Here is a 19,070-nt window from a genome sequence, read left to right on the forward strand (position 1 = left end):
TTATTATAAACGTACAAATAAACCATAGGTTCATCTTGGCATCTCGGTTAACTATATGTGTTATTCTTTGGTGTGTCATTATTTTTTAAAATTATTACTATTATTATTATTATTATTATTATTATTATTATTATTATTATTATTATTATTATTATTATTATTATTATTATTTTTGTTAGGAGAATAAATCAGAGTTAAATATTTTTTTGATTCCAAGGAAATGAACTTATATGTCCTACAGAACTGCTCATAACCCAGAAGATCACTATCTGTTAAATCACCCAGAAACCATATATTCCTTTTTTTACCAGCCTGTTGTATGTGCTCATGTGATTTCATGATTTATGAGGGGATTGAGAGGGAAATGAGACTTGGCTCAAAATGCTAAATTGATCAGAGCATTTTTATTTATTTTCTTCACGACTCCATTTATTGTATGTACAGCATGTAAACACAAACGAGACACAAGCTCATAACAGACATGCTCACAGGAAAGAACATCCAGCCAAAATGCAGATAATTTTATGCCTACCAAGTTCTTAAAGTCTGGTCATCAGCTTTGGACAACAGTTAAACAGAGAGTTTGCTCTGAGCTGACATTCAAATGAAGGAATTTCTTTTCAAATAACTTTGTTTAGACACATAGAAATGTGATTTAATTAAACATATAAAAACACTATATATAGTACTATAAATATTGTTCAGGTACTTTCTTACAAAAACTATTTACAGTTTACATTTTAAAGTTCTTTGATAAATCACAGATTTTTTTTATGCAGGTCTTTACAAATGAAAAACTACGTAACAAAACTGTAGGAGCCAGAAATGCATCAGCTAACATTAATAAATGAAACATGGAATCAACAAATAGATGTGGTTGTAAAACTGAAACTTGCATAACTTCAAATACTTCTGATGGCACCTTGATGAATGAGCAACAATTGTTGATGGCTGTTGTAAATGTTTTCTTGTGAAATAGAAAGCATCCACAAAGTAAGCAGCTATGAAGTACTCAACAACAGCATTGACAGTGTTTATGGGGCAAATATTCTGTGATTGGATACAATCTTGTTCAGCATTAAACCAATGTGGTGTAACAAAGCTACAGAACAAAGCTACAGTATGAAAACAGATGGACTCACATTTTATTAAGACAGACTTCTTTCATATATCCACATGAACACAGATGTGCAGATACTCAGGATGAGAGATGAAACAAAACATGGGAATGAAAGTGATTTGTCACAGAGGTGCAGGCCTTCAAGCTTCGAGTCTGACTGAACGACTTAACAGTGGCCTTGCAAAATGTCTGAGAGTAACTGTAGTGTAGCAGTTAGGTCACAGTAACACCAGCACTGTCCTTGCTCTTGTCCATATATGTTGGAGAGTTGCTTTTGTCTGATATGGATCCCGCTCCTGAAGGCAGCGTCTGAGTGGAGGGAGAGTGTCCAGGTGGTTTCACTGAAGGGTCTGAGTTGGGTTCGGCCTCTGGCTCCTGTTGTGAAGCTGAGGCTGGAAAGCAAAGCAAAACATAAAATTAAAAAACTTAAACAGATAGTGGTTTTATGTTTATTGCACATTTGGTGCAGGATACATGATTTAAAACAAAAAATATGATGTTGACACAATCTATAAATTCACTATAATCATAAAGTATGTCTAGTTATCAAAGTGGGTTATCAACTACATATTACTTTATTAAGGTATGTTTCTGTTACCTGACTGTGTGCAGGACTTCATGTGTTCTGGCCAGTGGGCCTGCTGACAAGGGTAATCACAGTAACTTGTATTCCAGCAGCAGTAGAAGATGGCCTCTTTCCTGCAGTTTGCACACCACTGTTTCTTTTTGGTCTCATCCACTGCTTGCTGCTTTTCTGACTCAGTCTGCTTTTTCACTTCAGCTACCAAACGTTCTCTCTCCTGCTCCAGACTCTGCCTCATCTCTGCCATCGTCAACTCTGGATTCAGAAACAAAATGAAAAGTTTCAGCTGTGGGAAAAGCTGTGGATTTTTAGTGTGCTGATATATTCATGGAAGAGGAGAAGTTACCGAGATTGTGCTTCATCTCTGAGAGCTCTTGCTGATGTAGCCACTGGAGCTTTTCAATCTCTATCCGTAGACGTCTTATCTGTTGGAAAAGTAAAGTGTTAAGGACTGGCTCAATAGATCGTTGATGTATTAGTTTAAATCTAAGAGGGTACCAGGGTTACCTCTGCGATTGTATTTCCTGATGTGCTTTTGGAAAGGTCATTGTAGATTTCAGTCATTGTCCCTTTTATCGAGTCCATGATCTGCAGAGTTTTGGCAAACATTATTATGATAGAACCGTTTAGATAAAGAAAAATGTCCATAACCATTCAATGATTTGTAGCATCCAAACCAAGCTATGAAAATTATAATAAGGGTAACATGATATGACATTGAGGCTCTTACTTTGTTTGTGTACTTGGCTATATCTGCAGCCACATCTGCGGACACTGTGGGGATCTGCACGTCTCCCGACATGTAAGAAGAGGAGCTGCCAGATGTGACCTGGGTCGATGAGGATGCACTCTGAGGAGGGTCTTTTTGTTGCACTGCATGGGGAAAAGGTGAAAGGAAAATCAGACATCTTTAACACATATTCCTTTTATAACCCTAAGTTAAAAGTTCAAATGAGTTTTTACTCTGGTGTTGTACCTTTCACTGCTTGTCTAGTCTGATAGCGGGTACTCGAGGAGTTCTGCAGCTGCTGTGGGCTACGTGTCTGACTCTGTGCCTGTGCCGGCGCTGATGACTGCTCTCCATGCTGCTGCTGCCTCTGCACTTTCTGCATGTGCCACTTCTGAGAGGATGTCTGGAATTTGGTTGGATTCCAAACCACCGCCCGCTGCACAGCCTGGGCTGTCTCTTTGGGCAGTAGAGGGCGCTGCTTCTTCACAGGTACTGGGGATGTCGTGGAGATGGAGGTGGCTGCAGGAGAGGGAACACTGGTGGTAGCTGTGGTGGCGGAGGGCTGACCAGGAGCTGAAGTGGACACAAGGTTGAGGGCTGCTGTGATGGCAGGTTGTAAAGAGTCTTTTAGATTAGAAGAAGCTTCTCGTGATGGTGTGACTGCTGCAGAAGATGAGGGCACTTTACCTGGATAGAAAAATGGGGAATGTTAATAAAGAGGGAGAGAATGGATTTCTGATGTAGCAGACAGTTTACAGACTGTTTGTAACAGTCTAAGTGTGTATCAGCTCACGAAGACTACATATTAAAAATGTGTTAATATCAAGTGGTAAACATAAGAATGAATGCTATATGAGCATCTACAGCTTTTAAAAATTTTCAGGGTTGTGCATAAATGTTTAGAGGTAGAAGGGATTCATGACGTTTTAAAACATACATTTTTGTTTGCTGTGTTTTAGCCAAGATAAATAACAGAGCAAATGATGGGAAATTTTTTTGTTTGTTTTTTCTTCAATGTGAAAATTTATCTATATTTCTAACTTCCTGAAAGTTATAGAGCATGCTTTAGGTTGGAGTTTTTGACATGCATAATCTCAGGGTCTATGTGACACATGAAATCAAACAAGCCAGCAGCATTAGGGCGTACTTCACTCAAACCATGGAGCTTGAGTCCAACAAGCCACCATCAGCAACAGAATGCAATCAAACTGCCACACTTAAAATACCAATTATTTGGTTTTTGGCTCATAATTATTAAGTCAACACTGATAGTTTTACTACTTTTGAGCATTATTTTGTCTGTTTCAGTGATTTAGATACTGTTTTGTTGCACTTACTTTCTGCAACCCAATTTCTTAACTATCCCAGAGTAAATTCCAGCATATCTGGATTGATCAGCAATATAAACATCTTTTGTTTTTGGTATTTTTTAATTAAAGATACAACATTTACCAAGCACATTTCAAAGAAAAGTTGATATGAAGTATTGCTGGTGATATTACTCTTAGGTCCTCGCATTGCAGCTCTAGGAAGGTCATGATGATACATTTTATTGACCTTGGGTATAAATGTGGCACATAAAAAACAGCCTCAGACAGCACCACGAGATAAGATGATCGTAAAGATTTCAGTTGACTTCCATTCAACAAGAGAGGAATAGTTTTTGGTTGTCTCTGTATCTGAGACATAAATCATAATAAGGATAACTTAAAGTGGCTAACTCATATCAGATGACTCACCTTCCAGTTTCACAGCACTGGACTCTTTAGGAGTTTTGGCAGCAGATGCCCCGGCCTCTCTTCTTGCCCTCTTTGACTCACGGCCTCCATGTTCATCTCCCAGATCAATGACCAGCTCTCTTTCCGAATCAGAGTCTTGCTCAGCTGCTGATGTAGCAGCAGCCACTCTACCCTCCTCTGGGGCTTTGGACTTGTCACTGAGGGGTTGATTTTGGGGCGTTCTGAGCTTCTCCTGGAGGTCTCTTTCTGGGCCATAACTAGCCTGTTTGTCTTTGAGCAGAGGTTCAGAGGTGACTTTATCCCCTGCCCCTGTAATCCCCTCCTTGCTCTCTGCCTCTGTGCTTGCTTTGGGCCTTTTTCTCTCCGCTCTGTCTTTGTCATCATGTGCAGAGCTCTTTGGCTTATGGTCCTCATCGCTCAGATACTCGCTGTCACTTGAGTCTGATTTCTCAGAGTCTTCAGAGTCGCTATGATCCACGCCTTTGTAGACATCTTCAGAAATCTCATCTATTCCTGCAAAGAGAAACAAAGTCTTACTTGCATGCTTTTTGAAAGTCAGAATGTTTTTGTGCAAAAGTCTTTAAAAAAATCAAGTTGGTAAAACTATCATGAGATTCCTCAGACAGTACATGGTGTCAAACTGTGATTACATTTTTGTTTAAGATCAAAATGTACAACAAGTTCTGCATCTAAATCTCAAAATGTGAAATGGTGTCTGTACCAAGCTGTGCTTTGCAGCTCTCAATTGTTTTGTCCAGGCTCCTAATGGGCCTCTTTGGGGTTGGGAGTGCTGCTGAAGAACCCTGTTGTTGCTGATTTTGTTGTTGTTGCTGCTGCACTGTCTCACTCAGTTCCTTCAGGTCCATCTCTGCCTTTACTCGATCTGACAAGAACAGGTCAAAATATCCTACTTAAACACAAATTCAAGCATGTACCAATATGATAATAATAGTGAGGATCAAATGTGCATTACTGGCCCCTTCACAGCATCACCATTACAGGGTTGGTACTAACCCAGGTTAAGATTAAGAATGCCTCCTGTGCCTGTAGTCCTTTCTTGCTTTGGTACCAGTCCAGGGTTAAAGGGCTTCGGGCTGCCTGTCACACTTCCTGCTGGACCCGTCTTCCCTGACACTGGAGAAGCTAGAACAAGAAAAAATAAATGGTAAATTTTAGTCAATCAATTTTTACACAATCACAGATTTTAAGAGTATTATTTTAAAGGCTAACACATAAAGACCAAAAATAATGTGAGATTAAAATCAGTAGCTTCAGCACCAACAACTACAAAGTGAGCTGTGACTCACCCTCTCTCCCCCTGAAGGGAGTGCAGATATCACTAATTAATCTGTGGGTTCATTTCTATGGCTTAACCCCTCTCACATTGTGCACTGTGTTTGTGATACACATCTGATCTAAAATCACATTTGACAAACAAAATTCACATTTAATCTATTTACCAGTGCAGTCCATCGATTCCTCTCCAGTGCTGTAGTGAAAGGCTGGATTCCTGCTCGGCTTCTCCATATCCTGCTCCCCATCAGACCCTGTGTGAACCGAGGAGTTGGTGCTCATGGGAGACCGAGGCATGTCGGTCAGGGAGACTCTCCGGCTCATGCCACTGGGAGTTGAACTTTTGCCGAGCACCATCTTGGGAGATGCAGTTATGTCAAAGTTAAAGCGAAGCTTGTCAGGTTTCTCTGTTTTCACTGTGCCAGCACTTGGGTTGGAGGGGTCCAGTAACATCTGCAGCTGGTTGTTCGGTGTGTAGGGAGTGCGGAAGGGTGCATAGTTAAAGACCCCAAATTTCTTGCGAATGTTTTCCACATAGACCTCCATCTCTTGCATGGCACTGTTGAATATGCTTTTAGTCTTTTTCACTGAGAACGGGATCTCTTTGGACATGAGGTAGCAGTTGTTGATCGGGACCCAGGCCCTATGTGAAAGGTACAGGGAAGGAAGAATACATTGTTTGAGCCAAAAAGGTTTGGTCTGGTGGATTCAGAAAGGACAGGTTAGTGCTAATGCCTGATTTTACACTCCTACGATGGTTTGTTCTTGATCTCACCTGTCATGTTGCCCAAAGAAGCGGGCGTCCACCTGTCCGTCCTTTTCTCGAAGTGCTTTTGCTGGCCAGAAAGGAAAGCCTTTTAGCTTTGCCCAGACCAGAGGATGAGGTTGACTCTAACAAAAAAAAAGATGAAAATAATTCACTTATCTGAGATGAATGTTTCATACCTGCTTTGAGATTTTATTCCAGACATAAAAAGACCTACGCATGGCTCACAAAACCAGTTGTCCCTCTTTTGGCATGAAGACAGGTAGCACTCTGGACACACTTCGACCTCATTCATCTACAGGAAGCATCAAAGTTTCATTACTTTACTCGTCATTGGCAAAGATTTATTAAGTGTGTGATGAGTAAATGAAGTTTTTTTTTACCTCATGTTCACAAATCTTTACGATGACCTTCGCAGTGGCTGTCAGCTTGTGATTACCTGAAATGAAAGTTCAGCCTGAATAAGTTTTCTTAAGAAAAAAGTGGAAATAGTGCGAAAAGTAAAAAAAAAAAAAAAAAAAGGCATACCTCCGTTATAGATGATGCAGTTGTGTAAGATCCATTTCATGTCAGCAAGAAAGGCTTCTGTACAGCCATACATTTTCTTTTTGATGTTCTGTTAAAAAGGAAAACAACAAAATTAAATCCAAAGGTATCAAAGATCATTACCAACAAAGTGTGTAAATATTAAAGCCACTATTTTTCTCTCGCTTATTTGTTTATCTGTTTCATGTGTGTGTACATAAATATTTCTTTTGTTCAATTTTGGGAATCACCATCTTCTTGCCATGAATCACTTTAGTTAGCTTTAGTATTTTCCTAGTTTGGGGTTTCTTAGTCATTTTCTGCTTTATTGATCAAGCTTAACGTTTCTTGTCTTGTATCATCAGCTCCTCTGGTTATGTTGAGCATTCCTTGTTGTGTCTTTCAGTTGCTATTTTACCCTTTGTGTCTTTGTACCAGGTGTGTATTTTCATTCATGTTTCTCAATTAGATCTCTTGTGTTTCCTGTTTTAAATGGTACTTTCTGCTCTGTGTATGTATGGTTTAGTTTGACTTCCTGCCCTTGTGTGTTTCCCTCCTGCATGATTACTCTCATTAGCTTGTGTCTTGTGTTACACTTGTGTCTTGTTACCCTGTATACAGCTTCTCTGTTTTACTTCTCTCTTTGCAATTCTGAATTATTTTCTCTCCTGTGTTCCTCCTTAATTTCCCTGTCAACTCATGTGTTTCTGTTTCTATAACTAATTTTCACATTGGTGGCATTCTTGATTCTTGCACTTTAATATAGAGGGTTTGTTGAGCCTTCTGTTGATTGAATTTTTTTAAGTTTTGCAGTTATTATTTCATGCCTTAATGTGTCCTTGCAGTTCAAAAGGTAAAATTTGTTAAAATATTGTGAAATTTTTTTAAAATTCAAATTTTATTTTCTCTGTTTATTCTATCCTTGTCATTTCTACATGAAAGCAAATAAATTTTACCTTCTCTAAGGTTGACAAGTCCATGGGATGGAAAATGTATTCTGCATAATCTGGGTGCTGTTCAAGAGACACCGGCTTCAGAAAAGGCTCAGTCTGTCCAGATCAGAGGAATGTGGAGGGAAATAAAAGACAGAAAAGAACACTTTAGTTAAAAACACAAAGGTTAGAGTCTCATTTCCTGGACTTCAGTTAAACAGAAAGCTTCTAAATTCAGGAATATATAAAAGAGAAGCATTCTTAGGACTTTCTTACCCCAGGCTGTTTGATCTTTTGAAGTGCGAATTTGAGCAAGTAGGACAGTTGGTCTATTGTCAGCATGGTCATTGCCTTGCTCTGGGTTTCAATGCATTCAGCAACTGTTATTTTCTGCAACAACAAAAACAAATGTTACATCATTCATGGCATAAATTTAAAGAAAACAAAAAAATATTTACGCTAATAATTATTTACATTTGGCTTAAAACTTAATCCTCTTTTGGTGATTGAGATTTTAAATTTATGAGCAAATACACTGAGAACTTCTGGAGTTCTTCGTGTATTTGCCTCAACATAAGGAATTACAAATAATCTTCAGAATCTCTTGATTTGTAATTTATACAACTAGATTACAGGAATGTCAGACCATGTGTCATGGAGGGCAAAGAATCTGAAGGTTTGTGGATCGATCACAAGCAAAAGCAGCTTCTATAATTGATATTTTCTTCCTCTCTTACTGACATGTAGTCTGACATCCGTTTTCCTTCTAAGCAAGGAGGATTGTGCCTTAATCCCACAATCACTTGTGTACACCCACACACATACACACGGCTACAGTGGGGTACCTCACACTCTGGACAGAACCAGTCGCCCTCGGGCTCGGCTGGTAGTTTGAGGCACTTGGCGTGGTACACCCTGGGGCAGAGCTCACAGCAGAGCACCTGGCCCTCGCGGTGGCACAACCAGCAGTAGAAGTCATTCCTGCCGTCCTGCGGTACAACATCAACAGGGTCTGTGGTGAGTGCTGGCTGCTTCATATAGTAAAAGGGACCATGTCTTAGCTCTGACTGAAATGCAGGCAAGAGAAACAGGGGGGCAAGTTTCAAAACACACGCAGGAACACAAAAAAAGGTGCAGTGCAACAAAAACAAGCTAGCAGTGAGGTGGGGAGAGCAGGTTAAGCAGCACAGAGGGCAGGTCAGGGATAAAACAAACACATTTCAAAGCACTAGTAAGCTAACTGAACACTGAATCATGTGACTCTTACAACTATAAGTCTGACATCTCACCTAACAGGTTTGAGGGTGTAGCTACAGGAAGACTGGTGTTCCTTTCATTTTCTAATCAGATAGTTCATCTCACGTCTAAGGGTTTATAATCCTCTTTTCTGTTAGGTGTCAAACTGATATTTTGCCAGTTGGCTGACTTCACTTAAATAGAAACTAATGTATCTAATCTGCAAGTGTTAAACTGCTAACACCCAATCTGAGAGGCAAACAAGATTTGAAATAAATTCATCATAACTGGTGAAATTCAGTTGTTGTCTTTCTGAGACTCAAACCACTGTATGTCCAGAAAGTAAACAGTTAACATCTCAAAATAAACAAAAAAATAAAATTTTAACAGCATGCAAATTGAGGTTTAACCAAGGGTAAATGAAGAGATAATATGGCAAGCAAATGAAAATCTCACTGATATAATTAAAGATTTAATTCCACCAAAAATCTACAACACATATAGTGTGCGCTCATGGCACTGCTCCAAACTGTAGTAAGCTAACCACATTCTACAGTCAAAATATACTTTAGCGTACTCTGATGGGCAATGTGGCCCAGTTCACAAGGTCATTACTTCCGTTTTCACCCATGTCTTGGTGATAGAGGAAGAAGCCTTCAGTCAGGGTGAGTGTGGTTTGTTTGCATCAACACGTATCCTATTCAACTCGTTTTGTACAGGAAGAAGTGTGCAATGGGCTGTTAATGCACCAAAACGATCATTTTATAGCAGAAGTACTGTGGTCTATCACTCTTCTTAAGACTTCAACTTTTAGCACCTAACATCACTGCTCTTTTACTTAACTGTACAATCTAGAGGCAAGTTTTCAAGATATCTAAATCTGTATCATTTTACTCCACACAGAAAGCATTAAGCTAACGATTTCTTTGCCAAAATCTGATGTTTTATCTTTCAATAGTAGAGTTTAGAAAAAAAGTCTGTGTGGTACCTACAATTTTCTACTACTCTCAGTATTGTAAAAAATAAATTTTATAGTCTGTCTGTCTGACTCTATTTCTTTCTTTCTTTGTCACTCTAAATCCACATCTCTGCAGGTGTCCATTATGAATAAGTGCTCCTATTCGTAAGCCACATGTTGCCTTTATTCTGTGAACATAATATACTAATCCCTAAACAAAAGACAAATCCATTCATGCTCATCTTGTCTTTTTTAAAATTCATTTTTGGCCTAATTGATTTTACTCGCTCCACTCTCCAGTGTGAAGGAGCAAACTACCTGTTATGACCTGTATGCCAGCTTTTCTGCCCACAGAATCGGCATCCTGGAGCACTTACCTGGTCTTTGCTGTTACTGTTGATGGCCCCAGGTTTCTTCTTTTTTTTGAGAGGGCTGGGAGAGGTGTCTGAGGGAGAGTGTCCATTCGAGGAATGGGTGGGACTGGAAACCTTCCTCTTCGGTGGTGCAGCCGGTCGTTCTGCTGACCCTGCTGGATCAGGGACTAGATGAGGGGAGAAAACAGGGCCATGAGATGACAGAAAGCAGACTTGCATTGTCACAGGCACAAGAAGAATACAAACATGAGGCTTCATGAGAGTCACAAAATGAATGAAAATAATATTTCTATCATTTAAAATTATAAATGAAGTAATCACTTTTAGCTGAGAGGATTTGACAGTTGTATGTATTCAGCTCTCAAAGCATTAAAATCCACATCTCCAGACTTCAATTACAGCTTGTCTGAGGAGCAATTACTAAAGATGCCAGATATGCACATTAAATATCACTTTATAGTAACAATAGCTTCAGGGCTCCCTCCAAACCAACAACACCCTGTGTTAATACTTGACACAGTCTAAACAAGCAGACAGCCAGGAATGATGGATTAACTCAGTGATCCTAAGAGACAAACAAAATGCATGACACTGCCGTGTACTCGTAGTAAATAATCCCTGCATGCTCTGAAACTAGCACAGCTAAGATGTTAATGTGAGCTGCTTGGCCTGAGAGACTTACCTTTGGATCGTGCAGATGCATCCATCCCCTCTACCACATCAGACTCTGTCTTTACCTCCTCCTCAGCCAGACTGCAGAGCACCGAACAAGAGCACACAGGAACACAGAAAGAGAGGCAAACACAAAGTCAGAAAGGCTGTGTAGAAACCACATCAGCATAACAGTAAACAAGTGGAACACCACCTAAGGCACCCGGGTCCCACAGGATCTGTCAATGGGGACTCTGCAGGTTTCCACTGTTATTGTTTCACTTGATTTCAGCACATCTCTGACATCGAGGGTACAAAGTTCAAATCCTTCCCATATGATCAGTGACAAACGAGTCTGAATATGGTCTTTATTTTTCAAGAACGAGAATGGCAACAATCACCATGGCAACGCTCCTTTTTCCGCTAAGCACAAGTTGATATTCACAACAACACAAAGGGAAATTTAGCCGATAATACCCAGCACCGTCCTCCAGGGGAAACAGCTACAGCAGACTGAGGTCTGACAAGGTTCTGGTCATCTCTGTGCTTTGACTCTTTGACTGTGTAGTCTAATAGTACTCTGTTTTTCTAGGGGGGACAGAGTCTCAAGGTAATTAACAGCTTGTGTTAAAACAGTCTCTCAAGCCCCTTCAGTAACAACAGGGCTGCCCCCCAGGATTCAGGCCCATTCTTGGAGACCAGCTAAACAAAGATCGATCAAACAAGCCTCGCACAGAATCCAACGAAACATTTCCAGCTTTAGTCTTCAACACATGCACATTTTAACTAGCTCTGCAGGGAGACAAAACGCCAGCCATTATCCAGTCTGTGGCTTTGCCACTACTCACTCTGTTCATAAAACAATACTGATAATTAAAACTTATTCTATTGCCAGGTCACTATTAATGTTAAAATTTAATAAATCTAGAGCAAAAAAAACAAAACTGCTAAAAATAAAAAATCTTCAAGCATGAATCCAGCACAGGAAGAACCTGATTTCCCAGCCCTCTGGACTCTGTCTCATCTCATTTCCTCTGAGGGAAAAAAAAAGATGGGAATAAAAGAGGGTTCTGGCAATAAATGGAAGTCTTTGAGTGTTTGGCTCCTCCTTTGTCAGAAACACAGAAGGGTCTGGTTCCAAGGATGTAGCCTTTATTCTCCAGTCCCTAGGAGAAAAACCCTTCGCAAGGACCCCTGACAGGTCACACACTTGACCAGTTCAGAGCTCTGGCTGCAGCTCTGGTTTCCAGCCAGGCTGATGGGTTTACAGGCTGCGATTCAAAGGTCAACCACATTTGTGGGATAAGCCTTTTTCTTCTTTCCTGAAAGTTAAGGAATGCTCTACTTTTCCCTTCCTCCACCCTAAAAGAGACATTCCACATTATGCTGATCAACTGTCACTTCTCTGGTAGACAAAGAGAAGTTAAAATATCCTCAAAGCTTTAATGAAGCAGACATGGCTAAAGGGATTGGACGTGATCACATCAGATACTACACCACAGGCAAGCATGAGGTTTGCATAACAATTCAGAGGTTTCACAATGATCAAAGATCTTCTTTCTACCAAAGTAAAACCCAAACACTAATTAATTCAACAGTAGTTCACAACCATTAAGTCTAAAGTTAAAGACAAGTCTTCATCTTGTTAAACACACACACCATCCTACTGAACTCATAGCTTGTGTTGTCTGAGAAACAAAATGGGTCGAGCAGAGTTCTTTAAAATATGGCATATGGGTATCTTGTTTCAGCCTGCCAACAGTGACACACACACTCACACACACACACACCCACACACACACACCCCAACCCCTCCGGGGCCTTCCTGTTCCGGACTGAGAACAAACGAGGCCCACATGAACACAAGAAAGCGTTAGCCAAGTCGCTCTGCTGCGTGCATGACAGAAGTGAAAAGACAGAACATTCAACCCAAGCAGCAGTCACATCTCTGTGTTATAAACACACTTAATACTGATGGCAAGACACTGTTGCAACTACCAAGACGACAGGATGATCAGCAGGAAAAAGAGTGTGCTGATCCAAAGGGCAGATCAGGAGCTGTGATCCATCACACAGGAAGAGTCAGGCAAATAAATCCTTAGCAGATTCTGGGAGATATTCCAGAGAGACGTGGGTTCAAGAAAACACTGACAGTATTCCCCTCTGCATGTAGTACCTGATGGACAAAAAGGAAACAACACTGACTCAATGCCTTTGGATTCCAGTCCTGTGAGAGACGAGCAGGGTTCTCTCGTCACAGAAAATGGAGGCCACAGCTTGCTCCCCTCCCCCTCTCCCCCATCCCCCACTCCAAGGCTCAGACTCAGGCACTGGCACATCCATGCAGAAGGACCACAGAGATCTGAGGAGATTACAGTCCAACAATTTAAAAAACACAGCTATGTCCAGACAAACCTTCGCAGTTTGATCACAGAGACGGAAGAGAAACACAGAGAGGGAGACACGGGAAAATCCAGCAAAAAGGCAAGCACCAGTCTCTCCAGGTTATTTTTTTATGTCCTCAATCTTAGCTTCCCTCCTTCCCTGTGACTACTGCTGTCATAGAATAATTAGATTTCGTTTTGAGGAAAGGGAGACCGACACTGTGAAGCCATGCTCAGATACTGGCAAAGCTGTTCTCCAACCTAAAAGGATGCACAGATTTTACACATCAGTGCAAATTGACCCCATTCAAATACATCTGATAATAGTTAGTGCTACTGACTAAAAAAATTACCTTCTCACTCTTGAACATAAAGAATCCCTTGAGATTAACCGGGTTTTATACATTTGACTCTGGCAGGACTGGCAAACACAAGCAAATGAATAAGGAAATAAGGAGATAGATAATCTCAGCTTTCACTGTTCCTGAAATCAACAAGAACAACTCAGTTAGTGACAGAAAATACAGACCATATTCTAAATTTTAAAAAATCACGACATAAACAGCAATAACACACCAGCTTATGCACAACTTCTTTAAATAAAGAAAGGCTCAAGCATTGGAGTATATCACCCATTTGTACAAAATATCACATATAAGAAAAGAGGTTTGACCTGGATTTTATATAAGGCGGTAAAGGGTGAATCAAAGATGGCTGTGGAATTTTCCAGAAGGCCCTTGCTCACTCTGCTGCTCTCCCTCTGATTGTCAATCTTTAACCTCAACTGCAGCTGCAATTGGCTGGAGGGCCAACAGGGTGGAACATTATTGGTCGGCTGAGCTATGCCACACGGATCACAGTGTGCCGGCTCCCCTCTTCCTCTTACAACACATTTTTGCTGCAATGCAGAGATTTCCCCCGTGTTACACTGTGAATATTCTTTTTGTTTATCTCATATATCTGCACGAGGATGGTATAAAGTAAGGGGGATTTGAAAAAGCTGTGGTTGTTAAGCACAACTACATGGCTGTGCTCTTACACCTTGACTGTCCTGTTAATTGGCTTCACTGCCTCAGAAAGACACCCAGGCAACTTATTCCAACACCATGATGCCAACCTAATTAGAAGCGTTTCTGTCATTTAGGTCAAGGAAGCTCATGACTTTATTTAACAGTTGCTGACTATTGGTTTTGTTTTGACAGAAAGAGAGAACTGGTCACAATGAGACAAGAAACGCTGTTTGTAAAATTTCTGCCGCCTGCCATTTAGATAAAACCTGCCTTGTGTCAAGCCACAAGAGAAAGAAACAGTCCTTGCTTCGCCCACACAGTTGTGACTGCTGAAACTGAAAAAGATGATGCAATAGAGTCAGTTCAAAGACAAACGGTCTCTGCTCCTAAAAACGAATAGTTTGTCCGTACACTGTGTATTTGAAAAGATTTTATATGAGTCTTTTCACTTGAACAAAAAAAAGGACAGCCAACAGTAACACAACCTAGAGAGAAAAAGAGGGCACGAAGCAAACAAACAGATGAGTTGTAATCCCTTCAGCTACACAGACACTCTTCATATTAAACATGCATTGTACCCATGTTGTGTTGAGTCCTGATTCCTGATCTCTGAAGAGAAGTCTGAAGTTTTCCTACTGTAAGAAGAGCCCTCTGTAACACAAAATGGCCACTGTTTGTCTGAGGATCGGAGTGGAGTGGAGGAAGCAGTGTCGCAACAGCACCATAGAGCTGACGGAGAACAGGGCTGTAAGCTTGGGGCCTGAAAACAGAGGTTACATGTGTTTCTACACATTATTCCTTCATATCAGGCAGGGGGGAGTAAGAGAGGAATCCACTCTAAATGTTTGTTCCAGTTGGATTACTCCTCTGACTTATATGAAGCGTAGAAACTCCATCCTTAGTGCATTTTTTTCCTGAATGTGTTTTGAGTGATACAGTTTGAATGAGTCATTTTTAATAAAAGAAAAAAAACACTGAAAATGGTGTTTAGTTTTATCCTAACAAGCACATCTGTTGCCCCCTATATCTGCTCCCATCCTGGCATGATGCACAGGAAAACAGCACAGATCCAATCCACAAAGGGTACATAAACCCCCCTTCTTCTTTACTGCCCATCCCCCATTCTTTCTCTGCCAGGCTGTAACACAAGACGGCCACAACAGAGAGGAGATGTGGGTGCCATTTTTACTCTAACTCTCTTTTGCATTATAAAAAAGGAAAAGGATTTGCCATGGTCCACTCTGCCTCCTGTATGGCAGATTGGTTGTCTGGGGCACCCATGTGACCCTGAGACACAGAGAGAGAGCAAGGGTGAGAGTCGTTACCCAACCCCCCACCCTCTTCAGCACTGTGGAGCAGAGAGGCCTGCCGAGGCCTCCAATCCACCCCAACTCCTCCTCCTGCTGCTGCTCATGCACTCTAAACTGATTTTAAGGTGTGCACATTCATCATGTGAAACCAACAGTCAGCACAACAAGAAGAAGGAATCCATGTTGTTATCAGAGAGTTGAGATAAAAAAGACAGAGCTTACCTCTGTGGATGCATGGCTGCCTGACACACTGTTATGTCAACACTTATAAAACATGGAGGACACTCTCAGCCCTCAGCCGGGGAAGGCTCCGCTCTTCAGGCAAGGCGATCAGGCCCCAGCAATGTTAGCCAGATCCTGACTGGTCGCTTCCCTCGCAGGCAAGATGCAAGGCCGCGTCTGATTGGCCGAAATGTTTCCTGAGTAATTATCTTTGTTCAGTGCAGGCAGGGGCAGCACTGTGAGTGTCAGAGGCAGAGGAAGAAAAAATGAGCAGAGAGCTAGGCCTAAAATCACAAAATAAAAAGGCTGGTATGAGTGTTTCGACATACAAACCACACATGACAACATTTCACAGCATCCTGGTGTTGAATCTAGCGGTGGCTGTCGTATACAAGGGCTTCAAAAGAAGAATTTCCAGCTTGTAGTCTGAGGAGCAGGACACCATGGCTCCTGTGCAGTAGCCTCCATTTTTTGTGTGTGGAGAGGGCCTTTGTTTAAACTCCTCCCTCCCTCTTGGCTGTTCCCAGAGAAAAGAGAGGCTGTTGCTCCTTACCTAATATACCACTGCAAATAAAGAGAAGGACATTGAGAAACAAAGATAAAAAAAAAATCTTGAGTTTAAGCATTTGTGTTTTAGACAGATTTTTTTAAACTAAACATTAATGTTGATAAGCTATGATAAGCTTAATATTTAATGATCCAGTGAGTGCTTTCCGGACATCCAATAAAAATACAAATAAATCTACATACATATCCCGTTCTTCCTTTCCATACAAAAATGGAAACTAAATGGAAATGCCTTGTATTTACATATACTTTTTTAGTGTTTTTCAATGAATGTGATGGTTCAATTTTAACTTATCTAGACAAAAACGCCAAGTTAACCTTAATAACAATCTGTGGCACAGTCAAAATAATCCACTGTGACGGAGCCCACAAACTCCACTCTGAAGTTGTGTAGAGTTATAAGCCAGTGTGTTATGAAAGCCTATACTTTTATTATTATTACACTGAAAGCCAAAAAGCTCAATGAATTCAGATTTTTTTTAAATTTATTTTATCATTTTTTTCCATATGATAACTTTTTCTTTAATATGCATTTATTTCATAAAAATGACTTTTATTTTGCAGAATTTTTAAACCCACTGATTAAGTCCACTAAAACCACCTCAAATATTGAAATGGCAATAAAATATTTGAGACTCTCTCATATACAGCAACATGTTTAAAGCACTTTTTTTTTGTTTTTGTTTTTTTTAACCTTTGTAAAGAGTATTTATGAATCGTATGACCACATTGGTCTCCTCGTGACGGTAATGTACTTCGTGTGTGCATTCAAAAGGAAAATATGTCTTCGCCCAACGTGGGGCTCGAACCCACGACCCTGAGATTAAGAGTCTCATGCTCTACCGACTGAGCTAGCCGGGCGATGGGCGCATTACTATCAAACCGTTACAAGAACATCACGTGATAACGAGCTGAGAGTGTACAAGGGCCTGTTTCCTTGTGTCCTGCGCGGTCCTGCGTCTGTCTCGTGCTGCCCTCTAGCGTGATTCTATTAAAAAAATGCTGCATCAATCATTCATGCCAAACTTTTTCTTTAACAGTTTAGAATCCCAAAAAAGAAAAGATATACCAGCTATTTCTGAAAAAAGAAGAAGAAAATAAGCTTTCACTAGTGTTACGTTCAAACTAGTCTATCGTGCTAGTCCGAAAACGAAGTACAATTCACCCAACGTAAGTGACAGCATGTAGGGTAGTAAACTATGGGTTACATTGGTGCCGAACTCATAACGTTATCTTCGACTTTTTACTTGTCCTTGAAATATTTACGTTTCAAAAGTAAAACATTGAAGCAACACGATTTCAACATAAAACTGTTACCTGGCGGTTGACTTGAGGTGACGCTTGAAGGAGAGCTTTGCCAAGCCATCTTTTTCAGCTTTAACCAGCAACTACCAGAACTACCGTAAGCTAATGATGACAGCGGACCCTTTAAGGTTGTCGCCGAAACTAAGGTATTACTTGGGAAGTGACTTGTTCAAAACAACATGTCAGTCTTCGTTGCTGTATCACAGCGAGACATGCGTATATTTGATCGGTGACAGTCTTCAGTCAGTCTCATACTCCACAGTGGTTTCGAACCCAGTCTCAAGCGGGTTAATCTATGATTGACTTGCGTGAAGAACTGTCCGTTTTAGCCAATCACAGTTGGTAACAAACGATTTTAAACAGGAGTGATACATTTTGGAGACGTACAGAAAGTACTGGAGGCATTGTACCAGAAACGTGTCCTGGAGTGGTCACAATGGTAAAAAATAAATAAAAATTAAAAAAAAAAAAAAAATGAATTCTTATCAGAAAATGTGTTATTTTATTTGATGTTTAATTAATGTGACTTGTTCAGTAAATGAGAGCAACGATTTCTAGATTCTTATAGGGTAATGGTGGGGCACACAAAAAAAGTTGAATTTAAGATTAAGTGATAAATAACAATTTTAAACAAGTTGTTTCAAAATATTACTTAATTGAAAAGACATTACATATCATTTTTTACATTTCTCATAATCATGTGAGTTTGGACTTTCCTATTTTCCACCCAAGTTGCAAAAGCTATTTAAAGAAAATAGTTTCAAATTCAAATATAAAACATGACGTGACGTGGGACACTAATTTGCAATTTTTTAAAATACAGTTTAAATTTCTCTGCAAATGCCTTGATATCATAGACTGTATAAAAAAGAAATATACGGATTTTTTTTTTTTTTTTTTTTTTGGGGGGGGGGGGGGGGGGGGGTTAAAGTCAAAATGTCTGTTTGTGGTTTAATCTACAGTCTATGGGTAGAATGCAAACGTTTCTAAAACCTAGTGTTCATTATCCCGCATTAACGTTGATCTGAGTAAGGTTGTGAAATATACTATCGAGGTCTGGCATACAAACTTATATAATGTTTAATATCCGTGAAATTGTCATTAAGAGGGAAAATGTGGCCAAAAGGCTATAAAATGCTTTACAAGCTGGGGTTTCTGTCGTGTTAGTGATAGGTTTTAAAGTTCCGTATGCCCTAGAGATCAACTACATTTGTTACTAAAATTCACTTATTTATTCATTTATTTATTTAGGTTTTGGTATGGCTTTCAACCAACTAATGGTATATTCTAAAAGAGGTGCATACGTGGAGCACGTGAAGGCACCACGGGCCAGGGTTCTCCTTCTACGTCAATGACACTGGGCGG

At 40.2% G+C, this 19,070-nt stretch overlaps 1 protein-coding gene and 1 non-coding gene across 10 annotated transcripts; both read right to left on the reverse strand.

Moving 5' to 3' along the window:
• Window positions 1–407: 407 nt before the first annotated feature.
• LOC141798923 (MYND-type zinc finger-containing chromatin reader ZMYND8-like) lies at window positions 408–16,373 on the reverse strand. 9 transcript variants are annotated; one of them, XM_074680874.1, is made up of 21 exons: window positions 13,965–14,237; window positions 13,645–13,712; window positions 10,939–11,009; window positions 10,260–10,423; window positions 8,534–8,755; window positions 7,965–8,078; window positions 7,713–7,805; window positions 6,760–6,847; window positions 6,615–6,670; window positions 6,449–6,526; window positions 6,241–6,356; window positions 5,633–6,108; window positions 5,187–5,315; window positions 4,894–5,055; window positions 4,173–4,685; window positions 2,680–3,120; window positions 2,434–2,576; window positions 2,211–2,291; window positions 2,050–2,128; window positions 1,719–1,958; window positions 408–1,512 (listed from the first exon to the last, which is right to left on the reverse strand). In XM_074680874.1, exons 2-21 carry the CDS (start codon window positions 13,695–13,697, stop codon window positions 1,334–1,336), a joined length of 3,498 nt encoding a protein of 1,165 aa, XP_074536975.1. In that variant the 5' UTR covers window positions 13,698–13,712; window positions 13,965–14,237; the 3' UTR covers window positions 408–1,333. The 9 variants fall into 9 exon arrangements, with proteins under 9 accessions (XP_074536975.1, XP_074536968.1, XP_074536967.1 ...); XM_074680868.1 differs by lacking the exons at window positions 13,645–13,712; window positions 13,965–14,237 and adding exons at window positions 15,834–16,069; window positions 16,163–16,373 and having other exon boundaries at window positions 409–1,512; XM_074680873.1 differs by lacking the exons at window positions 13,645–13,712; window positions 13,965–14,237 and adding exons at window positions 15,834–16,069; window positions 16,163–16,372 and having other exon boundaries at window positions 409–1,512; window positions 8,534–8,677.
• Window positions 16,374–17,188: 815 nt separating this feature from the next.
• Window positions 17,189–17,261, reverse strand: trnak-cuu (transfer RNA lysine (anticodon CUU)). The gene has a single exon. It is a non-coding gene; the product is annotated as a tRNA-Lys (tRNA).
• Between the last annotated feature and the right edge of the window lie 1,809 nt (window positions 17,262–19,070).

This window comes from Halichoeres trimaculatus, unplaced genomic scaffold, assembly GCF_033239565.1.
Source record: "Halichoeres trimaculatus isolate MK-OKI-2021-1 unplaced genomic scaffold, fHalTri1.1 fHalTri1_scaffold_11, whole genome shotgun sequence".
Lineage (NCBI taxonomy): Eukaryota > Metazoa > Chordata > Actinopteri > Labriformes > Labridae > Halichoeres > Halichoeres trimaculatus.